At 38.5% G+C, this 13,498-nt stretch overlaps 1 protein-coding gene across 15 annotated transcripts in view; it reads right to left on the reverse strand.

Moving 5' to 3' along the window:
• Positions 1–3,485: 3,485 nt before the first annotated feature.
• The window catches only part of cdk11b (cyclin-dependent kinase 11B), a 63,309-nt gene continuing 53,296 nt past the window's right edge, over positions 3,486–13,498 (reverse strand). For all 15 annotated transcript variants that reach the window (XM_043676287.1, XM_043676276.1, XM_043676285.1 and 12 more), the window contains 7 exons: positions 12,058–12,163; positions 9,411–9,532; positions 8,447–8,554; positions 6,677–6,793; positions 6,091–6,239; positions 4,987–5,176; positions 3,486–3,890 (listed from right to left, as the gene is read on the reverse strand). In XM_043676287.1, coding sequence (XP_043532222.1) covers positions 3,798–3,890; positions 4,987–5,176; positions 6,091–6,239; positions 6,677–6,793; positions 8,447–8,554; positions 9,411–9,532; positions 12,058–12,163 — 885 coding nt within the window. In that variant the 3' untranslated portion in view covers positions 3,486–3,797. The remainder of the gene's footprint in view (positions 3,891–4,986; positions 5,177–6,090; positions 6,240–6,676; positions 6,794–8,446; positions 8,555–9,410; positions 9,533–12,057; positions 12,164–13,498) is intronic.

Here is a 13,498-nt window from a genome sequence, read left to right on the forward strand (position 1 = left end):
AATGCACCTGACTTGCACATCTTAGGACCGTGGGAGGAAACCCATGCAGACATGGCAGAATGTGCAAACTCTACACAGCCCCGAGACCCTGGGGCTGTGAGGCAGCAGTGCTAACCACTGAGCCACCATGCAACCCAGTAAGTGAACTCCAGGGTGAATATTTCCCATCAACCACCACCCTCTGTCTCCTTTCAGCTAGCCAGCTTCTGATCCAAACCACTAAATCACCCTCAATCCCTTACCTCCCTACTTTGTGCAATAGCCTACTGTGGGGAACCTTATCAAACACCTTACTGAAATCCACATACTCAACATCAATCTGTTTGGTCACCTTCTCAAAGAACTCAATACGGTTTGAGAGACATGACCTACCCTTCACAAAACTGCATTGACTATCCCTAATCAGCCTGTACTGAGATGTTATCACACACCTCCAGAGCAGGGGTGTCTTGAACTCAGATCTCTTGGACATATCAGTGTACCACAAAGTCCTATAGAAATAGGGATGTTACTGATGATCTCACATGTTTCAGCAGCCAGCCTGCCATGTCTGCGCTTGACTATATTATGAAACTTGCTGCAGCTGTATAAGATCTTGTTCTGGTTCTGTTCGCCGAGCTGGAAGTTTTTGTTGCAAACGTTTCGTCCCCTGGCTAGGCGACATCATCAGTGCTTGGGAGCCTCCTGCGAAGCGCTTCTTTGATGTTTCCTCCAGTGTTTATAGTGGTCTGTCCCTGCTGCTTCCGGTTATCAGTTTCAGCTGTCCACTGTAGTGGTTGGTATATTGGGTCCAGGTCGATGTCTCGGCGAACAGAACCACAACAACGAGCACCCGAGCTACAAATCTTCGCACAAACTTTGTATAAGATCTCATTAACACCCCACGATATTTTCTGATTGTTGGACCAGGCTTGTGCTTTTCAATTCAAGTTTATTATGAGTCCTTGCAACCAAATTTTCTGAACCGCCTTTTAAAAGTAAACAGGCTTTGGGTGGTACAATTCTGGTTGAAATGCTTCCTTTTTTAATATATTGTTTTTAAAAGTCTAATTTAATTTGGAGGATGTTGTTTATGCCCAAGGTGTTTTTTTAAATTAATTTATCCCTGTCACTTCCAGAGAGCAGTCTAACATTTTTCAACAGAGTTGCACTTTACACACGAACAAGGAATCAAAGATAAATCCATTAAAACTTGAGAGTTTATTATCAAACTATTGGATATGCAGTCCAGAAAATTTGTAGAGGTTTCTTGGATTCACTAGTATTGTCCCATTTTCTACCATTAAGTAATATATGTAGGTTGACTGTTTGTTCAAGGGAGGAAAGATCAGCAAGAAATGCTGAAGGCAATAAACAGTTTCTGAAAGTTTACAATCTCAAATAATAATGAAGAACAAAATTGGAACCTCATGCTATATCAAATGATTGAAAACCAGCCCCGACTTGAGAAGTAATACAGTGGATTAAACTGTTTATATCCAACCATGATATTGCATGTTACAGATGTTTAACAAACCAGATTTTGTTTTTTATTTGTTCATCTCTGTGGTGTAAACAAATTCTAGCAAAGGAATCTAAATTTTATTTTGGGTGACCACTGGATCTGTTAGAAAATAGTACAACCTAATAGAGCCAGAGGGCTCTCGACTGTATCATGGCCAGTGACTTGGTAATTAGCTCTCACTGTACCCTTTTCTGGGATAGGACGGTTCATTTGCTACCATTTAGTTTAAAACTGAGTTCCAGACCTTGAAGCCTATACCTACAGAAGAATTTTTCAATTCTATGTCTACCCAGAGTAGACAAGTTCTTTGATTGGAACACTCCAAGTTCAGGATTCACTTCTGCAGACACATTTTGGGATTCCTTCTGATAAATCTACAGCTTTACTGTAATACAAAGACCAAAATTCAAAACACACTAGATATGCCATCATTGCCCCTAATTACATATAACATATAATACATTCTAAATATTACAGGCAGCTCTGAAGATGTCAACCTGAAAACTAACTTTCTCTCCTTAAATACCACCAAACCTGCTGAGTTTCTCCAGAATTTTGTTCCTGGCTATAACATCACTGTTAACTGTGTCATTTGCTCCTCTGAACACGACAATTTTAGCAACATATGCATCAATATTTCAATGCTTCTTCTGCATAATTATTAAATGGAAACATACTTGAGATATTCAATCTTGCTCCACCTTCCCATTGACTTGTGTTGAGATTTCTGAATTATTTCACATTTGACATTGTCTTTTTTAAACTCCATAAACAATACTCTGCACTGGGGTCATTTACAGAAATTATAAACACCCTTACACTGAATTCCACAATCAACTATTTGAGACGCAAACAGTGTGGAAAGTATTTATCTTTCAGCTGCATCAATCCAGGATAATATTCCTCATTTTAGATGATCCAAGTCCTTGGGGATCAGTCAGTGTATTATATCAACAATAACCACAAATCCATTGTTAGGCTCTGCAACCTCCTCACAGCAGGTCTGCCATTTCAGAATATATCTTATCATTCACTGCCTTAAACCCCATCCTCAAGTCCATTCCATTTTACCATACTTGATCAGACTCCAAGATCTGCAATTCAACAGTCCATCACTTTCAATCCAGTGGGACCCAGAGTTGACAACAAGGTTTGAAAAACACATTTAGGGTCTCAAATTTCATTACTATTTGTAATAATTTGTCAAGTGTCTTGTTCACCTTCAATTTCCTAAATCTTGCTACTGAAAGTTTTAATCTGCTGCCTCCATTGGCATACTCCCCTTTCAGTGTCACACGATATTGAGTTATTTTTCAGTCACTGTTATTAGTTCAATGCCTCCATTCCCTGGCTAAAATTCTAACATTTTTCTTAATTCTGATATCCCATTATTACACTTTGCCCATTTTTCCAGTCTCCTGTTTTGTCCACCTCATCCCATATACAGATAAATACTAATGAGTTTATATTCTCATTAGATTTTGTAAAGACAGGCAATTTTTGCATTTCAATACTATTTAAAACAAAAATGTGATTAAACAACTTTTCAATAGGTAACCACCCAAATAGAGACATTTCACCCAAATAAGGCCTGTCTTCTGACAGAACTGAACAAATACAAATTGTTTTTAAAAAAAAAATTCTGCTACCTCCTTGGAGACCTGTCCAATTTATTAATGTATTTCCATGTCCCACCCTGCCCCTTTCAAGTTTATTAAAATGAAGAAAATGATTGCATGTATCATATTCAAAATATATTATCTCAGCTTATTCTTTGGTTCAAACTGGGTACAAACTGACCTTGAAAATCCAGAATCTCTAACTTGCACCTTTCTGAACAGCATTTAGCTGAGTCTCAATAACTACTCACATCACATTAATATACCACTAATGTTGAATGAGTTACTTCATTACTAATCCATAAAATAAGCTCCCTGCTCTGGAGCTGAAACCTATACGGAGCTCAGCTAATAACCTCAAGTAAAATGAACTTTTACTCATGTTTATTTTTAAGTTTACCAAAACTCTACATGTACACAAAATATTCCACTTTAACCAGTCAAGTTGAACAATTATTCTCCACATTGCAATTGACTTGATTAAATTATTTTAAATTTTACAAATTGATATTTAAAAGTTTAAAAAAAAGATGGAGCTCGCTGACCTGTAATGCTGTACAAGAAATACAACACAACTTTCACTAGAGAGCAGAGTTTAAGATACCAAATGTGAAAGGCATCTTTGAGCTACTGAATTGTCTTTCACCCTGATCTTCAAATAAAAAGTCAGGGGATTAGAACTTGAGGCTGAAACCTGGTCCAGCAGCAGAGGCTCCCTGGTTGGTGGTTGTCAGATGGAAGCCTGTGTCTTTCAAATCATCATCGCCCTGCAAAAAAGAGAAAGTGTTTGCAAATAAAACAAAGTAAGTGCGTTTACAAAGTATCCGTTTCGTTTCTCTCCTTTATTATTTTCTCATGAGATCATGACTGCTAAGTAAGAATTCTTTCCTATAGCTGTTAAGCACTCAATACTGAGGCCAGGCCGGGTGGATGACAAATCCAATTTCAATCAACCTAATTCCTCAGGCAGACAAGTGGCTACATCCAACTGTGTTACACAGAATAAAGTTACTAGGTTTCAGAACAGGATGAATAACAAATATTATACTTTAATCTGTGACAATTTCCTGAAACATCCAATCTTGCTAATGTGAACAGTTACTGGCGTGGGGGTGTTTTAATCTGTACCAGACCATTTATAACATTCAGAAATTATTTTGCTATAGACAACATTTGAAATGAAAAATACATTTTCATGCTGAAGAGCTATTTCACACAGTTTTTTTTGACTGTGTCCACTTGAATAGTGGAGAAAATACCAAGCACTATAAGTATACGTACTTGTCCCAATTGGTGACAGCATGGGAGTGCTCTGAAGCAAAGCATGTAAGTTTGAAAGAGAGAGATTGAGAATATAATGGAAAGGGAGTCAAAAGGGTTTTGAGCTCAGCACAAAAGAACAGACTGTTGAATCATCATTTTAAAACCTTTCCAAGCATTTATGATCAGGTTTAATTTCTCTAATAAGTTAACTCTGTGTTTGCGAAATGAAAGTCAGTAGACAATGTCAAATCCCACAGAACTCCACTAATCCCTTCTTGCGCTTCACCAGGATGCTGTTCACTCATCCATGACTAACTGTTCAACATACCACAGGTACAATTCTCATCCCAGTTTATAATTTGCAGAAAAATCTGAACGGATTGACCAAGGTCATAGCCTCCTCGTGTTTAACTCTGTTATTCAGTCTTCCTATATGGTTTTAGTTTAGATCTCCAACCACTTCTCATGGCTTCACTATTGGTTACCCTACTCCTTCGAATCCTCTCTCCAAACTAGACAGTGTGCTAGTTCTCAATATTTTAGCTGACACTTCCGTTCACTTTTCCTACTACCAGTGACGCAGAAATATAAACAACTTACCAGTTGACTATAACCAAGTCCACCCTCAGGGGGCCGAGGACTAGTGCCACGTTTAACTCGTTGCTGCTCACTCTTTGCAGGCCAGGTTGGGAACATGGCTGATTCTATAGGGAGCGGAGTCTCCCTGAAATACTCATGTTTTAATGCTTCTTCCGCTGTAATTCTTTTGGCAGGGCAATAGGTCAAGAACCTGTTTCAAAACGAAAGAGTTCTTGCTATTATGAAGATCTTGTAACAATATATTTCTTAGCTTTCAAGATATGTGCACTCATCAAAAAATTAAACTTAGGAATACTAGATGTCCCCATTTCAAAGCCACACAAATGTATTCAAATTGACGCAAAATATTGTTCATCTTCAAGTTGATTGAAATGAGGTAAACATTAAATAAGTTTTAATAAAAATGGTAAAATGTTCAAATGCAACAATTGCTTGCATTGTTTTAAAATTCATGTAAATAAACTTATTTAAGCAGAATTATGGAAAGAATTTAACATTTAGGGTATAATTTGTTTCCAGTTTACATCATTTGTCTTGCACTTTTCAACACAGCAAATAGGTCTTTTGTGGTACAGTGCTTGTGTCCCTACCGCTCAGCAGATTTCAACACCACACCTTAAGGAGGACATATTGGCTTTGAAGGGAATACAACATAGGTTTACAAGAATGATATCTGGGACTCCAGTTATGAGGAGGGATTACATAAATTCACCGGTTTTCTCTAGAATTCAGAAGATTATGGTGTGATCTGATCAAAATCTTCAAGACATTAACAGGAAACGTTTGGGTAAACAAATATAAACTTTTTCTATTGGTTTGGGATTCTAGAATTGGGGCAGAGTCTGAGAATTAACGCCACACTATCCAGAAGAGATGTTAGGAAGCACTTCTATTGCACAGGCTGGAAAAGGCTCAGAGCCTCTTTCCGATGTTTTTTCGGGGCAGAGCTGACAGCCTATCAGTAGTAGGCAGGAACATACGATCTTAATGATGGAGCAAGCTTTCAGGTCAAGGGATTAACTTTTGCTCTTAATTTATATATTCTGTAACTTGCAGTAAATTAAAACACACTGCTAAATTCACATAGGAGCCCCTAAAACTTACTTGTTCATGAGGTCAAAGCCTTGATCAGATAAAAGGGCCCCAAACCGTTTCCTCAGGTTGTTGAATGGATATTCAGTAAAGGTCATTTTCTTCACTGCAGGAAGTTCATTGTAACCAGGCCAGATCTTCTCACTTGGTGTACCCAGCTCCTGCAAGGAGAAAATCATTACACAGCTCAAACTGTAGCCTTCACTTTCAATTATTCTATCAATGCAGTGTAATTAATCAACCTAGCTTAGATTATCCAAAGATTTTCAAGCATTTTATCAGTCTATATACCATTCAGATTCTGGGATTAAGGAATTAGCTCCCAAGACAGGCAGCAGCTTCATCTTTAATATTATTAAAGCAATATGGACAGGATCTTTTCTAGTTAATAACAATTTGGGAACCCATCAAAAAAGGCAGGTTTAAAGTCAGTTCCACTGCAGCAGGAAATTAAAGTAATTAGTGCAAAAGAAAGTAAACAATACAGACATTACAGATAATCCCAATATCTGCAGTTCTTTCGGTTTTTAAACAATCCAGCCGTTAGCCTCATTTGTACAAAATCAAGACACATCCCTGTTTTAATATGCTTGTATACCTTAAAGATTTTGTTAATCTGATCAATTTCAGATTTTCCTGGAAACAAAGGTTTCTGAGTTAGGAATTCAGCAAAGATACAGCCCACTGACCACAAATCAATAGCAGTTGAGTATTCCTGCAAAACATAAAGATAGGATGTCAGTAGCAACATTTTCTCTCTCACACTTCCAAAAAGAAATCCTAGGTCGAGATCATTAGAGAGATAAGTTTTTAAATATCCACTTTCAGAATATTTAAGCAATATCAATTGTGTATGAATGCACTCATAGCCAAAAAAAAGCCCAATATTTGTTATGTCGAATTTCACAACTTAAAAACAAATGAATAAATCTCAACGGAGAGGCATACACTGTTCATAATAATGTGGATGCAAATGTAATTTTACACGAATACTGAAATGAGCCACCAGATAATGATAATCCAGCAATTCTGCATATCTATTGCAAAATTCTGTTATGAAGTTGTAGGTATGTACTGTACCTTTGAGAGAGTGCAAGCTGGTAAGGATTTAACAAGCACGGAGTATGCTGAACAATTTTAAAATGTGACATTTGGCTGTGAAACAAATAGCTGGAACTGAGTTTCTATGTTACACAATAAATTCAAGTTTGACCAATCAGTTTAAATTATGTCCCAAGACACCAAAACCCAATCAAATTTGAATTTGAATATTTTGACAACATCAAACCAAAGACACGATTTGATGTTTTGGGGTATAAAAATCCGGCATTTTGAACAGTTAGCCAGAATGGCAAAGAGCACCAACCGACTGCCGACAGAATCACTCTCCGAAAGGTACCCCTCATATGAAATCTGTGCAGAAGACTGAAGAAAAGATCCAAAAAAATCTACAGAGGAAGTTAATAAGGGGAGACATCGCTGACTGGTTTTGAAAGTTGTTTTTTTTGTGTAAAACTTAATCGGGGGTTTTATCAGATCAGTGTATTGTTGTAGAGTGGGAGGTAGATAAATCAATCAGACAAAGACTTACAGTGTAGGTAGTTGTTGTTTAAATGTTCTCTTTTTTCCTTGGAGTTAAAAAATAAATTGTTATATTTTTCTTTAAATAGTGGGATTTAGAGATTCTTTATCACTCACTTTTACAGGTTACGAGGCGAGTTGAGTTTTCCTGTGTCTGGTTAAAATTAGCATGAGGGTTCACCCCGTGTCATAACAATACTTTCCCCACATCACCTTACCTATTGAAATGAACTAGCCATATAGGGCAGTATGGTGACTCAGTGGTTAGCACTGCTGCCTCACAGCGTCAGGGACTCAGGTTCGATTCCCGCCTCAGATGACTGTGTGGAGTTTGTAAATTCTCCCAGTGTCTGCATGAGTTTCCTCCAGGTGCTCCAATTTCCTCCCACAATCCAAAGATGTGCAGGTCAGATGAAATGGTTGTGCTAAATTGCCCATATTGTATGTTTATCCCTGCTTTAGGGTAGGGGAATGGGTCTGCGTGGGTTACTCTTCAAAGGGTCAGTGTGGACTTGTTGAGCCAAATGGCCTGTTTCCATACTGTAGGGAATCTAATATGCTCCAGAATTCAGTTCAACAAGGCAAGAGTTTAGCAATTAATACTTAATTAGCTGACTGATAAATCCACAAGAATGTTGCAAAGTACAGCACAGAAGCAGGCCACTTGCATAAAAATAATGAATAGCTTCTCTAGTGATCGGTAGAAAGCATCCAATACAATGATACTGTCAGAAAGAGTACTCTGTTTGTAAATTACCCACCCCATTCCCAGGCTTAGATCACTAACCTTTGCTCCAAGTAACAGCTCAGGCGTTCGATACCAAAGAGTTACTACTACTGGGGTGTAAGGTTTCAATGGGGAGCCATATTCTCGGGCAAGTCCAAAGTCGCCAATCTAGATAATGTTCAGGAAGACATGTTTTAAATTATTCCATGGGCAAGCTAGCATCCGTCACCAAGACAATTCAGCAACATATTTTCATTTTCTACAAACGTCAAGTGCTTTAAATGGGCCAATCAATCAGAAAGTTTATCTGCTGCATAAAGAACCAACACTGTATGTACTGATCTTAGAAAGAAATCGACAGAGGTCAGTGCCTGCTTTAAATAGTATTTACTGATGATGCAGTCTAAAATGATAAATTATGAATGTGCATTATGTAGACCAACCTACACCTGCCTGGAATGAGCAGTCAGTTATTGGTGTGAATACAGTATAAAGCAGCCAGGTAAGGTCTTAATGCTCTGGCAAAGAGCAGCCAGTGAATCTTAACAGCAGCAGATCCATTCCTGGTATAATATTGTACAAACAACAGCAGAGAAAGAGTAACTTGAAATCAACAAAATGGGAGGAAAAGAGATTAACCTATTGCCTTTATAGCCATTCTTAGTGATTTGATCACCTACACGCCAATAAAAGCCAAAACTATCCTAAGAACATGGCTGGGAGCAGATGGCTTGCTGGGTTTAAATTAGGAAATGGTACAGCGACCTGTACATAATGAATAGGAAAAGAACATCTCACTTGTTAAACAGGGGATATAACGTGGTTGTAGGAATAGGTGGCATACAGCAGATTTGATGTTGCTAAGCTAGGGTGCAAAAAAAATAAATTACAAAGCTAAGAATGTGCAGATCCATAACATCTACAGTTTGAACATGGCAATCACAAAGCCTAAGGGCTTCAGAGAAAGACGGACTAGAGTACAATCCTATTAAAGTGGAATGTGTCTTAATGCAGCAGCACTGACCTTGAGGATTCCTGAATGACTCAGTAATAGATTAGATGTCTTTAGGTCCCGATGCAAGATCCAGTTATCATGAAGATGTCGAACACCTTTTAGAAGTTGTATCATCAGTGTTTTAACTTCACCTGGAAGCAGATTATGAAGACTGAGGAGTTTTCACACATGGGCGATTCTTTGATCCATGTCAGTAATAGTGCGATTGCCACTACAGTTTTTGCCCTCAACCTTCCCACAACTGTTGAAGTGACTAAAGACAAACCTTCTATCCTCTGTATCAATTGTGTTACCATGGTTCCGTTCCTGTGTTTCACTTTCACAGCCGCAATCACACTGGTTGTTTTTGAAACTTCAATCTTTAGCCTTTGTATTCCTTGCTGAAACTTCGCTTCTTTAGCGATACTATCCATAACATTACAACCGTTTCTGTATAACACCAACACTTAGCTTTACTGTTCTACAATCTCCCATTATTTAATTCTGTATTGTTCATTATGATGTCTATGAGCCAGAATTTTCTTCAAACATCAGCAAGGCTGAAGTTGTCCTGCTCTCCTCTCATTAGAATTACTACATCACTGGCCTGATTTCAGCTCCAGCCCCCTGTGGCAGCTCTCTTGGATTGCATTTGACAGTTCACAATCTCAGCAGCCTGCACCACTAAGGGACACGTATATAACCCCACACCTCTGGTCCTTTTAAGGCTATTCACTTCCAACACCAAAGATTGCTCCTCCTTGCTTCTGCATCGCACTCACTAAATCCCAGATGCTGTCATCTCCAGCCTCAACTGTTCCAAAACTCTCCCAGCCAGCCTTCCAACCTCTACAGGAGAAAGTCATTCAGCCCCTTGAGCCTATTCCATCATTTGGAGAGATTGTGGCCTTAATTCCATCCATGTGCCTAGCTTCCACATCCTTTTACATTATCTAGTAAAATTCTATCAATGCTTTCCAGTCACCCTATCCTGATCAGTATTTGACCCACATCCCTATGAAATTCTACCAAGAAAAGTCAGAAAATAATCCTAAGAACAATTTCTGGGGTTCTGGTACTAGACTAGAAAGTTAAATCTGGACATTTGCCGGCTAGCATCAAAAGTGACAGTGAAAGCCACTGACTGCAGTAAAAACCCAATAAATCACAGGGAAGGGAATGCTGCCACTCATATCCAGTCTGATGGTCTACCACCTGACACTATCTCAGAATTGGTTCATAGTCCTCAAAGAAACAGATGGGGAATGCTGCCAAAATTACCCACATCCCAAGAAGTATTTATTTAACAAAGTGTTCTGGTGAACTAATCATTTTTTTGACTTTGTCAGAAATGGTTGGTAGAAAGATCTGGAAACCTAGTTCCACACAGTGGTCAAGTTGCAAACTGCATGCAAGTTTTAAAAGCACATTTGCAGATGCAATATTTAAAACCAACAAGGGAAATGGCTAATAAATGCCCATATTCTAAAAAAAATGCATTTAACCACATTGGTTCAGTAATAAATTTCCAATTTAAAACAGGAAATGAAGACAGATTTGTGCTGTACTTCAAGATGCCAAGCCATTGACAGCTTGTTCCTATCACATCAGACAGTGGAAGATTTGCTTTTAAGTATTATAATTCCACTAACAATTAAGTCACTCAAAAATCAGTTTCTAAGAAGAATGCTCATTTCATAAACTTACTATTGAAGTAACTCAGTTATAGGACAGATACTGGGCAATAAAGGAAAACAATCTATGTAAATTGGTCAGATTATACATATATCACTTTCCTCTATCAAAATTGCAGGTATTTTTGAAATGTTATAAAACTTTTATATCTTCACTATGGAGTCACAGTATCAAAAGAACCTAACTTAGAATAATTTAATTCTGACTTCAAAATAGTGACTGTCTTCTCAATAATCAGCAAAGATGTCTGAGAATAGTTATTGTCCTTGATACTGGATGATATCCTGTCAAGAGATTTATTGCAAGTGAAGGTGAAGCTGGAAAGTGGAAATTCCACATTGTTATTTGCGAGGCTGAAACTCAGGAGGTACCCTGACTCTTGACATAGCTGATGCCCTCATCTCTTGGTGACAATATTTTAAGTAAGCTACCAAATATCATATGCAACTTGACATGGAGCTAAGCAAATGACTTGCAGCTGTAAGTCAATTTTTACTGACATTCTCATTTTGAACGCCAAATCGGAGCAAAGGTTTTCAACCTTATACAGAAGTAAATGTGGTACACAGAATCTGGTATGCCATCATCAAAAATCATAACCTTAAACAACAAAAACCAAACAGGAGGTTAGATAAACTGAGAACTCGCTCCACCTGAGAATGTCAACCCAAATACCGACAAGTTTTACTGAAGCTAAGGAATTTCTTTGTCATTAGAAGCTAGAATTTAAGATTGAAGTAATTCAAAACATATATAATTTACAAAGAAAATTTCTGAATCCATAGATTAAAATGTTAGGCTGTATTGTTAGATCCCTAACATATAGAAAAAAACTAAAGAGTTCACTCCATACATTTATTAAACTATGTGCAGAAATAAGAAGCAAAACATTTGCATTGCTTCCAAACGCACTAACATTTGCACGTTAAGTATTTCAGATTGCTGACTTTGCGTTGTTCACAATGTGCAACATGGACTGTACCTGGTAAGAATGGTTGCTTCATGGTTTCCATTAAGCTCTTGAGGTCATGTTCAACATAATTCATAACTATGTATATCTTATCCATGTTGCTCCCCACTACAATTTCCTGAAGAAATAACAAGAGATTCAATAAATATTTATTTTCACTAATAGCTTTCACTAAGACAGCATGCACTTCTCTCTCGTTTGCCCAAAATAGCATTTAAATCTATAGCCCTGGGAGAGAGCTGGAAATACAAACAATGTGGATGATGGGGCCCAAAAGTGAAACGGTTTTCTTGCTGGACTGCATTAAGAAGAAAACACTATTCTTTCCAATTTTGAACAACCAGAATGAAGATCTGAATACATTTACCTTTATGGGAGTCACGAGAACCCCTGCACCCTAAATGTTATAAGAGTATATTGAACCAGGTTATAACAAGCTTCCACTGTAGTTGCAAAGCTTAGGAAGCTCAAATGTAATTTCCCTTCACCTGTTCCCTCTCCCACACCTGTATTCCAGTAGGTGGCACAAATCCATCAAAGTATCAAATCACACTCAAAAATGATCAACGTAACCTGGAGAATTTAGAGTCATAGAGATGTAGAGCACGGAAACAGACCCTTCGGTCCAACCTGTCCACGCCGGCCAGATATCCCAACCCAATCTAGTCCCACCTGCCAGCACCCAGCCCATATCCCTCCAAACCCTTCCTATTCATATACCCATCCAGATGCCTCTTAAATGTTGCAATTGTACCAGCCTCAACCACTTCCTCTGGCAGCTCATTCCATACACGCACCACCCTCTGCGTGAAAAAATTGCCCCTTAGGTCTCTTTTATATCTTTCCCCTCTCACCCTAAACATATGCCCTCTAGTTCTGGACTCCCTGACCCCAGGGAAAAGACTTTGTCTATTTATCCTATCCATGCCCCTCATAATTTTGTAAACCTCTGACAGGCTGAGGTCACCCCTCAGCCTCCGACGCTCCAGGGAAAACAGCCCCAGCCTGTCAGACTCTACCTGTAGCTCAGATCCTCCAACCCTGGAACATCCTTGTAAATCTTTTCTGAACCCTTTGAAGTTTCACAATATCTTTCCAATAGGAAGGAGACCAGAATTGCATGCAATATTCCAACAGTGGCCTAACCAATTTCCTGTACAGCCGCAACATGACCTCCCAACTGCTGTACTCAATACTCTGACCAATAAAGGAAAGCATACCAAACGCCTTCTTCACTATCCTATCTACCTGCAACTCCCCTTTCAAGGAGCTATGAACCTGCACTCCAAGGTCTCTTTGTTCAGCAACACTCCCTAGCACCTTACCATTAAGTGTATAAGTCCTGCCAAGATTTGCTTTCCCAAAATGCAGCACCTCGCATTTATCTGAATTAAACTCCATCTGCCACTTCTCAGTCCATTGGCCCATCTGGTCCAGATCCTGTTGTAATCTG

This window comes from Chiloscyllium plagiosum, chromosome 34 (assembly GCF_004010195.1).
Source record: "Chiloscyllium plagiosum isolate BGI_BamShark_2017 chromosome 34, ASM401019v2, whole genome shotgun sequence".
In the NCBI taxonomy this organism is placed as follows: domain Eukaryota; kingdom Metazoa; phylum Chordata; class Chondrichthyes; order Orectolobiformes; family Hemiscylliidae; genus Chiloscyllium; species Chiloscyllium plagiosum.